This window comes from Macrosteles quadrilineatus, unplaced genomic scaffold (assembly GCF_028750875.1).
Source record: "Macrosteles quadrilineatus isolate MER2022 unplaced genomic scaffold, UCM_ALF_1.0 Scaffold_6__1_contigs__length_79288215, whole genome shotgun sequence".
Taxonomy (NCBI): domain Eukaryota; kingdom Metazoa; phylum Arthropoda; class Insecta; order Hemiptera; family Cicadellidae; genus Macrosteles; species Macrosteles quadrilineatus.
The window spans coordinates 41,347,105-41,361,595 of record NW_026542599.1 but is presented as its reverse complement, the minus strand read 5'-3'; the positions used below and the strand labels follow the sequence as shown (position 1 = coordinate 41,361,595).

General features: G+C 34.7%; 1 protein-coding gene across 1 annotated transcript in view; it reads left to right on the top strand.

The window, feature by feature from the left end:
- LOC128996346 (E3 ubiquitin-protein ligase AMFR-like) overlaps nt 1–14,491 on the top strand; it is a 111,738-nt gene continuing 97,247 nt past the window's right edge. Inside the window, exon 1 of the mRNA XM_054421616.1 lies at nt 1–477. Coding sequence (XP_054277591.1) covers nt 196–477 — 282 coding nt within the window. The 5' untranslated portion in view covers nt 1–195. The remainder of the gene's footprint in view (nt 478–14,491) is intronic.

The window sequence follows — 14,491 nt, the reverse complement described above, 5'->3', positions numbered from 1 at the left end:
AGTCAGATAGATACATTTCATTTCTCATTCTCACAACACAACACTAACTACACTTGACTTGACTGGGCACGTCGACAGCATACAAAATTACAAGTGTTGGAGTTGTGTTTTCGTTGTTGGTGTTAATCAGTGTTTTATTTAGTAATGACATAGCCTGTCCTTCTTGTAATTTGTGTTACTCGAAAATCATTCATAATGCCAGTTATTTTACTCGAAAGGTTGCCTCTTCCTAGCCTTAAAGCCTATACGGTTATCAGTGCTGTGGTGTTATCGTGTTCGGTATATTATGCTGTTCATGTGACAAGTGATCCAAGCTGGAAGAGCAATTCTACATCTTCAGTGAATATAGAAACCCTTGAGACTGTTAAAAATGATTCATATGATGTTGTTTTAGGACTGTCAAGAAAACTGTCGACTCTTGGGGTTTTTATAAAAAATATAGTGTCATTCATGATTCAGGAGCCTCTTTGCATTTGGGTAAGTACTGAAAATGAACAAATTTAATGCATAAATATTACCTCTGTAAGGTGCAGTGGTAGAATATGTTTTGTTGGATAGAAATAGGCCATGACAGTAGGACTATGTCCTACTTAGGCAACAGTAACTTAGTTGGATACCGAAGGAGTCAAGGAAGGCCCAGTCTTAAAGAGTAAATTAGCATAATGTACTTCCTTGGAAGCTTTTGGTAATCAATGACAATTTATTCTGGTTCCAAGCTATTGACATCTTCTGTCTACTAGGTTAAGCCTAGTTAAATAGGCTATTAGGCTGAATTGCATTAACATAAGCTGTGATCAATGTTTTGGTTTGATCAAACAGCTCACAAGTAAATTTTTATGCCACGGACACATAGGATTTTTAACTAGTAATTTCGATTCAAATATAAGTATTTATAAAATAAGACCTAGGTTTACTTTAAGTTAGTTCCGCAGAGAACCAACGATGTATTAGGCTATCACATTAAATATTAGTTCAATATTTATAGGCATATCTTATCAAATAGGATCCTTTTACACCACATAAAAATATTTTAAGCCATCAAGTTTAGTACCGGACCGGCAGGCTACACTGTTCTGCGGCGGTTAGGTTTATTTAGTACCTACAGTTTGGTCTATACACTTAATACTTACTTTATACTTTACTTGAAATAGCAAGTGCACGAAAGTAGGTACATTTTAAGCCTGAGGTACATGAATGGAGATGAGTGGCACAATCTTGTAGGCTTGTCACTGACTAAAGGCCGATACGTTCCTTAGACAGGTGACTGTTAATTGATAGCCCATACAGCCTATGGTAACTAACAAACCTACAGTTTATAGTGGAATCCAAACCAGATTTTTACCTTGTAATTTACAAATTGTTCTAATTATCAGGATAGTACAGCGGATAGTCGTAGGACTCACTAGTGCAGGCGTTAATCCACACCAGGTAGTATCGCATCCACAGATCATGCCTATAAACATCCACAATTTGTGACCTCCAAGTAGCTGGATTACAGGACAACGCCACAATCCCAGTCTATGATAGATACATCTATTACTTATTTAATTCGCAAGAAGGATTTTTGTGACAATTACTCGTCTGAAACTACTGACCCGATTGACATGTTTTTGGTGTCATTAGAAAGAGCGTAACGTGAAGTTGTGCAGGATAGGTACTTTCTTTTTAGGTAGGCCTAAATAATTAGAGAGTGAGGCCCTGGGGCCCTTTAAAGTTTCGTATTTCTCCATAAGATTAACATGGGAAACTTTGTTTTGAAACTCCAGCTGTTGTCAGAAATTAAATATTAACTCGGTGAAACCCGTCGAAATCGACGGTTACTTTTAAGGCTTACGTTAATTCATCTAACTGCGATAAATTGGTTGAAATATACATATTTTGAGCATTTAGCATTGTTTAAAGAGTAATAAGTGTAAAAACAATAATGATATTAATTGCGTTAGTTGCCAAATTTGGTTGATCATTCAATGAATAAAATATTCCCCATACCCTACGTCGTCGGAGTTATTATTAGTAGGCCTATGTTATATGGTATCTCTTCCTTTGAAAGAAACATTAAAAAGTATTTAAAATCGTATTGGTGGACCTTTTGTAGCTAAACACTTCCGTGATTTCATCAGTGTAATATGATTTATTTAGAAAGAAAATGCTTTTTTGGGAAGACATAATCTAACTTCAAAGGGAGTTATATCCGTTGCAGTGTAAGTTTGATTTTTCCAGTCAGTTTCAAGTCAGTTCATATCGTACTTCTGTGCCAATGAATGAACCATCTAGGCTAATACTTTAACACTTTCTTATTAAATGGTGACCATACAAAGTAGCATAGTTTTCAGAAATTGATTGTGGGGTTACTGTTAAAGCTGGAATTCCTTGACATGGGGGATGTCAGTTAGTTGTCTCAGCCTTATCAATAACATAAAGTTGTCAATATAATCTCTCTACGGAATGTTAGGTGTAGTGGAATATACTTGAAGTGAAGTTGGCCTTTATTCTTGAACTGAGGCCTCCTCGTTTATATGGTCGTGCGGCTTCATTGGCAGCAAATAATGTAAATAACATAGCAATGTGGCATTTCCAAAAAGCAAAAAATACTGTAAATTGGCTGTTACGTATATATTGACGTTTACATATTGTTAATCAACGTATCTTATAAAGGATTATGTGATCTAGTTTAAAAACGAATATGACATTTCTGTCATGACAGTAGCTGCTTAAATAGTATTTTCTCTTTGTACCATATTTTACAGCCCAAATGTTGTGTTATTTTCAATAATGTTACCAACCCAGTGCGCCAAAGTTCGTTATATAGGCAGGTGCAAATAATTTGTCAAGATGGGTACCAAGGTAGGCAAGGTTTCTATGTTTGGATTTTATTAGACACGATAAGAGCATATATTTCTACATAGGCCTAAATATTTTATATGTGTAGAATAATACGATAAAAGGTAGGCAAAAGTGGTGAAAAAGGCAGACACCAACCCGTACAATAGATATAAGATAGTTCAGCAAGAAACACGATTCTAGTAATCGTGGTAAGAAATAATTTAAGAAATGCTAAGAAAAAAGGATTTTCCACTGATTTCGTAATGGAACGTTGTATTGCAAAACATGACATGATAAAGAAGAAAATCAATTTTAAAATCAGACAATAACATTGAAAATACTTATTTGGTAGAATTCAGTAACTCCCAATAAATGTGTGTTGTTTGAAATACAATTTAAAAAAGAACAGCTGTTTCATTAAAAAGTATTATTCACATGGCCAACATGTAAACAACTCTGTGGAGGGATCTTTAAAGGCTTCTGGGGGCAGAGTCCTAAAGGATTTTGCTTAGTTTTTCTTTTTATAACTCATCTACAGACCAAGACCTTTCTTTGGACACCTCTACCAAGTTTCTACGCCTAGCCGTTCTCTCAAATTAGTGGGGACAAAGTTTCCAATTAAATATTTAGATTCCCCCATGTTAATCTTATGGGAGAAACTCCAACTTTGATGGCCTGTGGGGCAAAGCCCGAGAGTTTTTATTACAGGAATTGGTGAAAGGGGGCGTCTACACGAAAAATACTTTATTTTGACACGTCGTTTGTAAAAATCCGTCCATTATTAAGTTGGTAATCCTTGTAACTTTAATGCTATTGAACATCATAGAATAGAACCAACTTGTTTAATTGAAACAGCTGTTAAGATTCATTAATTCCATTTCTCATAAGGTTAACATGGGAAACTCCAGAGCCACTGGGGCGGAGCCGATTGGACGGATCACGAAATTGATGGTGTATAAACCTATTCCATGAAATTCTACACGTATGTACCAAGTTTCGTGGCAATCGGTTCAGCGGTGTCTGAGCTTATCACTGCCAAATATATATACAAACATCCTCTTTTATACTTATAGATTTATTTACTATAAATTAATAGTGAGAAGAACATATGTTAATTGTAAACAGTCAATGTGTAAATTATCTATGTTGTATCAGTCAATGGTTGTATTAAAAATGTGTATAGTAAAAATGTGTGGATGTTGGTTTGTGTTTAATGATCTATGTAATTAATACGCTACATGAAACTTCGTCGGTTGAACTCCTCCGCCATTTCTTAACCGATTTTATCCATTGACGTCTCATTGGAAAGAACGTGTCGCGTAGATTTGCAAACTGACCTTACATTTTTTTAAGTCCCTTGGGCTCTGCCCCAGTGGCTGTTAAAGTTCCCATGTTATCCTTATGAAGAACATAATTGTTTACATTTTGATCAGCTGTATAATTTAATTGCTGTTCTTTTTTTCCAATTCAAAGTCTTTTAAACTCATCGGAAATTATTATGACTTTTATTTGTTTTTAAATAACTAGGCTATTTTACTTCTTTGCAATTGCTCGATTTCGAGCAACGTGTTTACTATAGTTCGGCCGCTTAGAAAGCGACCTCCTCCAGCATCGGTTTAGCATTAGTGCGCAGGTCGTTTTCTAAGCGGCCGAACTATAGTATATGATAAATACTTAAACAAAGTAGGCTAACTTAACATTTATAAAAACAAAACAAAAGTTGATTTGTTACGTGTATTTTGTTAAAGAGATAAGTTAAATTTACAAAGGTGTCAACTTAAAAAGGTTGAATTTTGGAAATATTTTTTTATTTGTCATCATCATCATAAACTAAACTGATCCAATCTTACCTAGCCTAAACGCCGCAGCACACAAAAAAACGGCCTTCTTCTAGACTCGATTACGATAACAAATCACCAATAAATAGGCCTACATTGAATTAAATAGACTAATTTAATCAAAATCCTAGCTATTTTTATTGTAGGTTCCCTGCAGAACTAGGTACCTATCCAATAAGACCTAAAATTCATAATACTTATATTAGAGCACCTAAAATTAATATTTGAACACAAGCTATCTTTTAAACATCTAGGGGACCAATGTGAATTGCCTTTAGCTCATTAAAGCAACAAACAGAGCATTGTTGGTCATGTAAGGAGCTGTCTAAAGTTTACGTTACATTTTGATGGTTCATCTTTTTTACGTCTTCTGAAAATTTATCGTATAGGTGAGAAAAGTTAAGTAGGCCTATCTTTTTGATGGTCCAAAACTGGAACCAGCTGTCCGTAATCATCGGGCTTTTAATAAAATGGTCCTGGCTAATGAAACAGCTGGTCTTAGTCAGTAAAAAAGTTACACAAGGCATCTTACTTCGTTTGTCCTACATCCTTCACTAATTTGGGTTAAGATTTGTACCTGGTTAGCGTCCCCATCTAAATTGGTAATAATAATCGTTTAACCAATTTTGATTCAAATTAAACTTCACTTTTCTCACTGACAAGCAATGTGTTTTTTAAGAGACTGTCAAGGGTTTCAATTATTTGTGATAAATCTGTTGAAATAGGCCTACTCATCTGAGATCTATTCTAACAGATGACATGATAGGGATCATTGATTCTCAAAGGAAGGGTGTGTACTTGGTGTAGTTTGCACCACGCCTCAGACAAATGTTCAGATCTGGAAGAGCGGAACCAAGTGTTCTTTAGAGTCAGAGTAGACAATAGCAAAATTAGTATTTCAGTTTCCTCTTCAATCATTTCCTCTCGCTAGTTACCCAGCTTGATTGTATTGTAAGTGTTCTCAGGGCTGCACATAAAAACCTGTATTTTTCTTTTGTCTATATTTATCTTGTAATGGACCAGTAGACCCCTGGTTTTTTTACTAAAAGCTTATTTCAGCCTTTTGTTTTGTAGAATAACTAATAATTTATTGCCCGAAGACAAATTAATGTCATCTGGATCTAGAATCGACAGTGTTTTAGATTGAACCAGCGACCTCAAGACTTGAATGCAAGCGCTGGAGGCATTGTCTTGTTTATCAATTTACATTTTTTGTGTCAAATGATTCTTCACGTGAAATCAATTAATTTAAACTTTATAAATACTGCTAATTAAAGTAACACACAAAAATATCCTAAAAACCCAATTAAATATCAAACTCTTTTCGAGATAAGTTCATAGAGAACCTTTTTAGTCATATCAGAAACAAGGGTGAACTAAAAATAATAAACAAAGTTATACGTATTGTTGATGAATAAACCTAATTTATTTTTTTTAAAGTAAAGTGATTTCTATTAAAAGGGAAATGCAATACAATAACCGAATAGTGAATGACAGCTCAAGGTTTGATAATCAAACCACAAGGTTATTCCTTAACCTTTAAAGAGTACCCACAGATCATAAGTTTTCCCATAAAAAAATAATTCTTTCAAACTGAATGAATAAAATTTGTTCCGTGACAACATCGCAAGTTCACACTCTATTGAACTTAATCTCTTTATTGATTCTGCAACATACTTTGTCTACATATTTTAAACTGAATGCAAGGCTAGTGTAGAATGTAGTACCGTAGGCGTAGACAGTCATAGAACTTGTTTTCATTTGGAGATGTAGCTTCTGGATCGTTATTGAACATAATTAAATCTAAGGCTCCAATTTACGATTCAATTTATACAAAGGACTGACGATAACGTTTCGACGTATAAACCTAGGTCTCCACTATATAAATAAATTGGATCGTAAGGTAAGCCTTAGATTTAATTATAGTCATATAGCGTTATTACTGACTAAATCAGCTGATTCTGATCAGGGCCATTTAAACTTTTAATACCTGCTGCGACGTCGTTGACCAGAATTTCTGGAAAGACTGTGTCAAGAATAAAAGTAATAAAAAAAACTAAAAATACTAGCCTATGAATGAAAGGTATCAAGGATCACTGGGTTCAGTTTTGAACCATCAAAATATTTCTGACTTTCTCAGGATTGAACCTCTCACAGCACCCTTCTAATTCATTTTGAGTACAGTGGCCAAGTTACACATACAGTACATAAATTTATAAAAAAGTTCTAGCGGGGAATTGAATAGTATCAAGGATTTCATGTACATTGTACAGGAGGACGTAGATCCTTATTTAGAGCTCGACATTGCTAGAAGGTGTAGGAAATCATCCATTGTTACTGTTTTGGTCAAACAATCTAGTAGGAATGGGACAATTTCTGTTACAGCGTCGTGTTTCCATTTCTGTTAGACATCACGCCTTGACAACAACGTTTAGTAGTTTATATAGTACCTGTGTAATGATAGTACCCAATCTCTTATCTTGCAGTGAAACTTGGATATGTGTGTAACTGTGTAAGCTGTTGTAGATTATACTGTGAGTCGAGTGATTAAAAAATACAAACTTTAAGTAGATTGGCACACACTTTTTAGGTGAAAGTGGCAGTTAGTTGTAGTGTTTGCCTGATGAGTACCGCATTATAATCTCAACTAAGTTCAGAAGCTTTTTGATTCCAAACTGAACCCAGTTGTTCTTGATCATAGATGAGAAACAGCTGATCTGAGTTGTTCTTTATTATAGTTTGAGAAACAGCTGATCTTAGTTGTTCTTGATTATAGACAAGAAATAGCTGATCTTAGTGTTATTGATGATAGAGGAGAAACAGCTGATCTTAGTTGTTCATGATTATAGACGAGAAACAGCTGATCTTAGTTGTTCTTGATTATAGATGAGAAACAGCTGAATAATCCTAGTTGTTCATGATTATAGACGAGAAACAGCTGATCTTAGTTGTTCTTGATTATAGACGAGAAACAGCTGATCTTAGTCAGTGTCAAAACTAGCCACAGCTGATCTTAGTCAGTGTCAAAACTAGCCAAGACATTTCACTCATCAGTTATCCTACACTAATAAATGTCAATAAGCTTAGCTCATAGGTTTAAATCTGTCCTTTTCATAACTCTGGTAATAATTAACACTAGTAGAGTGATCTTTGTGTGAGTGAAGCTATTGATTTAAAAAAAGTAGCATAGAAATCAATGAATATCTCCAGCTGTTAATTATATTTAATAGTATAATAGTAATTTTTTATACAATAGGGCCCATATACTGTATGGTCAAGTTTAATTATAATTTATTCCTTAAATCTACAAGTTCAAGAACAAATAAGATGGGATAAAATATGATAAAGGAACATGATAACTGATGAGGTTATGTACTGGTTATTTATTGTTTTTATGTTCACAAGAGTTTTTTTTCCCAATTGGATATACTTAGTGCTTCCAATTCGAGCTAACAATACTGCAGTATTGAAAAAAGAATGTGTATAGGCTAATTCTTTACACTACATCAGAAAAACTTTAATTTAATTTCTTAAATTATTGTCACTTTATTTCTAGCCAAAAAGTGTAGCCTACATAAATCATAACCCACTCTAGAACTACTAGACAGAAAAATACAGGTATTTTTAACCTTTAATTTACTGTGAATTGTGACATGTGTGTTGACTTTCCACTAGATAAACTAACCATATGCTGTGGTAATCCTCAATACTGTAATACAAATTGTAGATCCTCTCTGCCTTGATGTAGAACTAAAACTGTTTGTGTCTGCCATTTCTATTATTGATTCTTCACCTGTTGCTTGTTCATGATGTCATACTGCAGTCATGACCTAGAGTCTGCTGCACCTTCAACATCAGCCTTCATCGTAGTACTTTTTTATAGACACAATCCTCTTTTTCAATCAAAATTTGCCATGAACGAATTTTACTGCATCCTATCATTATTGCTTTTGCGAGTTTCGTTACATAGAGAAGAAGTATGTGTATCTACAACATTCCATTCATAGAATGTCTTGGCAAGCCTTCAATGTGCATTTGCCTGGGAGTACTGTGAATTTTACCCCCCCCCCCCCACCCTCTATATATAGTATATGAATAAATTATTCTATTTTCTAAACTGACCAGTTGCTTGCTTGTCTTCAAATTTTTTAAAATGAGTTTAGGTTCGTAATATCCGTATTGAGTACGGTATTTTGATGATAGGTTGTGGATGTGTGTACAGAGCTACAAACTACACCTGTGGTCCGATTTTGATGAAATTTGGTAGGGTTCTAATCCATGGTGTCTGAAGGCGTTTTTAATTTTTTTACAAGTTTTTAATTTTAATGGTGATTTTCTAATAAAATCTATAAAACAAAGGAATATTTAGATATTTTCAAAAACAGCCTTAACATTTTGTATTAAAATTCAGCATTTTTATAATTTAATTTAATAATCAACATAAAAATAAACCTCTTAATTTTTGCATAGCCCCTTCAACTCTAATCAAAAGGGCACAACCCCCAATGCTGTAAAAATTACGGTGCAAAAGTTATTGCAACTTTTGATATTTTCCCCACAAAATATAATAGTTACTCTCACCACTCTACCCATGATAAGGGTTGTCGGACAGCTAATGGGAGAAAGTACATGTCAGATTGCTGATACCGTTAATTTTCCTTCCCTGTTGTACAAAACCTAAATCCTCGTTAAACCTAATGTTATTTGAATGGGGAATAAATCTGACATGTTAAATTTAAATATTCTAGTAAAAAGCGACTTCAAGGCAAATTGAAATTCGATTAGCCTGCTGGTTTGCTGCAGCCAGGGGGTATTTGTAAACATTCTGTGGTCCATTAAGATCGTGCTCTGCTCGGTTAAGCCGTTTAGCCGCCGCGCTGTGGTTCTGTCATTGATACAGTATTGACCGTGCGGCTATTTCTGGTTGTTATGTTTACGAATACGAACTTTGGCTGAAGCTCAATCGACTGTTTGCACGCTCCTCTCCTCTCCTCTCGTAGTCCACATGTTGTGTATTTACTTGGCTCAATTGGCGATTTGTTCTTACATCTTTTGGCTTGAGCGGTGAACATGTTTGTACTCTAATAATACATAAACATAGTTTATACATTCGCTTGTGTGGGATACGTGTCCTCTCTGGCTGTGTAGAAAATTGCTGTCTTGAATGTCATAACTATATAACTGTTTACGTCTTAATCTGAAGATGAACACACACTGTTAAAAATAGATTAAATTATGCTGATTATAGCCAACGTTAACAGAGTTTTTAATTTTGGTAGCTTTAACGTGGATGTGTGAAAACCTTTGTAAAAGTGTTAAGAAACTTAATTTAAAAATGTTAATTAGGTTAACCCGGTTTGTACCATACTTAGACATACATCGTAGGGGCCTATATGTGAATAAATATTATAAATCTACGGATGATTAGGTGTATTAAAAATCCATAATGTGTAAGTTATTATACTTAATTATATCAAGAAATGTATTACTTTTTTATAAAATTATTTCGCCATTAAATTTGTAAACGTGATTTATCAAACCTATAATTATATAGATCATCTCGTAAGCCGACCACCCATACAGATGTGAGTTGCTTATAAGCTCAGTTTCCACCCCGATGTAGGCTTTACTAGGATGTAATATTAGTTACTTACCGTTACTGTAACATTTATCATTAATTAGGGGAAATGAGAAACTCTGCTCGTAGAACTTGTGTTAACCCAACCTCCCTTCGAAGGGAAATACCAACTAGTTGCAATGTTGGCTTGTATGTGTATGTATGCATGCACAAAATCACGGCTTCGAAATTTCTTCAAATGTTGTAAATAATTTATTTTTAATTTAAAAACGTGTTAACTGTGGTGAAAAACTACACAAAATTTTAATTAGGTAAAAAATTAAATTGCAAGTCAAATATTTTTACATTGGCCTCATGGGTTGCCAAGTAAGCATGTTGGTTGAACAAAATAACAAGGCAAAAGTAAACAAGTAACATGTGTTTGTAGAAAGCCAACCACAGTATACTAGCAAATTACAAAATGCAGTACTAAGGGGAAAATATCAGTTGTTTGTTGAGCAAAGATTACACTGAAGACTACTTGATAATAGGCGAAAATTGTTCAGATCAAAACTAAATCCCCGAAGTACTGAGGCAATTTTTAGCAAACTGTTTTCTTAAGTAAACAAAACCATATGTTAATTATAAATGTTTATGATCCAACCGGTATTTTTCTAGTATTCGTGTGCTATTATAAACGAGTGATTTTTTACCATTGACTGTAAAATAAATTAATATTGTAAATTGCCAGGTTGAAATTCCCATAATAAATTGAAATTCCACTGAAACTTAAATAATAAAAGCCAAAATTAGTTTTTAATAAAACATGAATTTCCTTTATATTGTCTTTAAAGTGGAAATAAACTACACCGATCCATAGCTTGGTCCCCAGGTACCTAATTGTAAGTAATTAGTTGTAAGTTTCCTCAGTCTTCTGTGAACCACGTGATCAGCGTTTAACAGTTTCCCCTCTCCCGGCACATCATATTGAGATGAGAATGTAAAAAACAAACAACAAGTAGACTAGGTATAAATAGCAGAAGATAGGTGAAAGGTGATAAGTGAAAGTAGTCGGGTTAGGTCGAGGTATCAACAAGTTTTTTGCTGCACATAAGACGCTATTATTAGAGCATAACTCGATGTTCCTGTACAACTCGGTGGAATTTTTGTTTTACTGTTCAAATCGTGGCGTAGAAGGGGTTGTGTTGCTGTAGCTGTTTTTAGACGTGTAGTTTTGTATCTCGAACATCGTTCAAGGGACGGGTAGATCCACGGTATCCTTTAAGAGTGTTTATTGTTCTAAATTTAAAAAATGCCACGGGTGTACAATGTACCAAATGAAAATTTTACGATATGCGTTTCTGTTTATGAGCACTAAAATGAATCATCAGATGAATTATTTAGGCTATTTATAGTGGTGTAGGATTGTGCTTAGTGACGTTTGGGGGAAAGAGGCATACATCTAATTTTACATTCATCTCTCTAGTCAATTTGGAAATTTTGCAGACCAAAGAATTTGTAAACTTCTTATCAGCATCAACACCAGTGGCATTTTGTCATCAAAAACCTAAAACGTCTCTAAATTTCCTTATTTTTTATGGATATGATGCTTGTTGCTTACCAACACAACACACAACCAATTTCAGACAAACCCAACACACCTACAGTATTATAATAGTTTACACTAGTGCACCTGTTGCTCGAATTCGAGCAATTGCAAAATGTTGGAGGCGTTATTTCAAAACGAATAACGGTCATAGTTTTCGATGCAATAAGAAATAATTGTAAGAGTTATTGTGATAAAAGGATTTTCCACTGATTTCGTAATGAATGGAACTTTATATTGCAACACATGACTGACATGATACAGAATAAAATCAATTTCAAAATCAGAAAATAACATTGCAAATACTTCTTTTGGACTATTTAGTAACTCCCAATAAATGTGTGCTGTTTAAAATACAACTAGTGTACATGTTGCTCGAATTCGAGCAATTGTGAAGTAATACAGGATTTGCAAACCAATAACAATCATACTTAGCTATCAACATTTCAACAAAAACACACCTACCTGCCCTGTAGCAGCAAACCTAAGTACTCATATTAAAATTAACTTAATGTTATTTAAGTAGGAAAAATGACCATTTTAAGGGAATAATTAATCTTTGTATTAATTAAGCCAGGTAAATGGAAATTCGCTTAGTCTGAAGGTTTGCTGCGGATACATAATAACAGCAAAGATTGAAGAATCTGAATTAGGTATTACTTATATCCATGAATTTATCTAACAATTATTTCCTGTAAAATATTACTACAGCAGTTCAAAAATATTGAAACAATCTCGATCAACAAATAATGTTGAAAGAATTCCATACTAATGACATTAACATATAGTTTGACAGTTCCATTTAATCAATGTTAAATGTTTACATTCGGGCATAGACAAAAATTATTCGGGTGAGTGACATATTTGATTAATGTTTATGATCCCTACCGTTCCTGTTCTAATAATCATGCAGTATTTAATATGTTTGAACCAGCTGTGTGGAATTGTGAAATCAAAATTAATTTGACAGTTAGTTCTGCTTGTTTACATGTTTTAATTTTGTGGGTTTGTTCTTTGTTACCATGGATACCATCAATAAATATTTCGATCTTAATTTCTCACAACAGCTGGAGATCCATAACAAATTTTGTTTCCCATGTTAATCTTATGGATAAATATGAAACTTTAAAGGGCCCCAGGGCCTCACTCTCTAATTATTTCCTTAAAAAGAAAGTTTCCTGCACAACTTCACGTTACGCTCTTTCCAATGACACCAAAAACATGTCAATTGGTTCAGTAGTTTCGGAGGAGTAATTGTCACAAAAATCCTGCTTGCGTATTAAATAAGTAAAATAGATTTTAAAATGAACAGCTGTTTTATTAAAAAGTATTATCCACAGGGCCAAAATGTAAACAAATCTGTGGTGGGACCTTTAAAAGCTTCTGGGGCAGAGCCCTAAGCGAATTTACTTTGTTTTTCTTTTGATAACTCATCTACAGACCAAGACCTTTCTTTGGACACCCCTACCAAGTTTCTACGCCCAGCCGTTCTCTCAAATTAGTGGAGACAAAGTTTCCAATTAAGTATTTAGATTCCCCCATGTTAATCTTATGGGAGAAAACCGAACTTTGATGGAAGATCCTGCCCAAAGTAATAAAGATATCAAAAAACGAAAAACACTTTGCAAAACTACAGATCAGGGCCATTTTTTGACACTTTAATCATCAAAATCGGTCCAGAAATGAGAGAGGAGTTCTGTTTACAAAAATCGGCTTAGCGTATTATATATATAGAAGATAGAAGATGTTTTGTAAAATACATCCCAAAATTCGATCAACTGTTAAACTTGAGTTTAGAGCCAGTTTCATATTACCGTGGTCTACTTCGTGTTTACCTTGGTCGTTCCGCATCGTTCGTTTCCGTTTCATCCACTTCCTGTAAAACACGACCCGTTCGCCTCGCGTAGAACCCCGAAATTGCGCAAAAACGGGAATGGGGAAGGTTTGGCTCGGATGGTCACAACTGGTCACTCGCCTTGACCTTGACATCGGCCGCTGCAACGGAACTGGTTGTGACGCAAGGTCACTCGTCACGTGGCCACTACCTAAACTGTGTCCGCGACAACTGCTGTAGCACGCTACCTAGAATAGTGCGGGGTGTTATGTAAGACAATTGTACCAATGATTGTGGTATTAGTAGACACCGATCTGTATGTACCAGCTGTGACAACGTTTTTCTTAAATTTGTAGAACAATGGTAGAACCACGTAAGTGACAGTGTGCGCTTTTGGCTTTTCTCGTTCGTTATCATCTCAGAGGACAAGGTGAACATTTTAAAATTTAATTTGAGGGGATTTAATATTCTATGTTGGTGAAATAGCAAGAAATAAATTTAGGAAACATCAAAGCGCGTTCCACACACCCCGCATAGAAACATAGTGCTTTTCACGGTTCTCAGTAGGTCGAGAATGATGACAAACCTATAAGGAAGTACAGTAAGCTGAATCTATAGCAGTAGCAAGCGTATAATAGGCCATCGTTGATTGCAGTAGACATACACATTGCATCAGGTGATCACACATGCTCTGTGGTGATTACCTATGACGTCACTAGGCCAGTTTCATGAATGACTACAAGTACAAAACACATTTCAATTAAAATCGTCAATATTCCCGTTTTCAGTTTATCCAAAACAAACCGTTGTTTTCTGATTTTGCCCCCAAATGA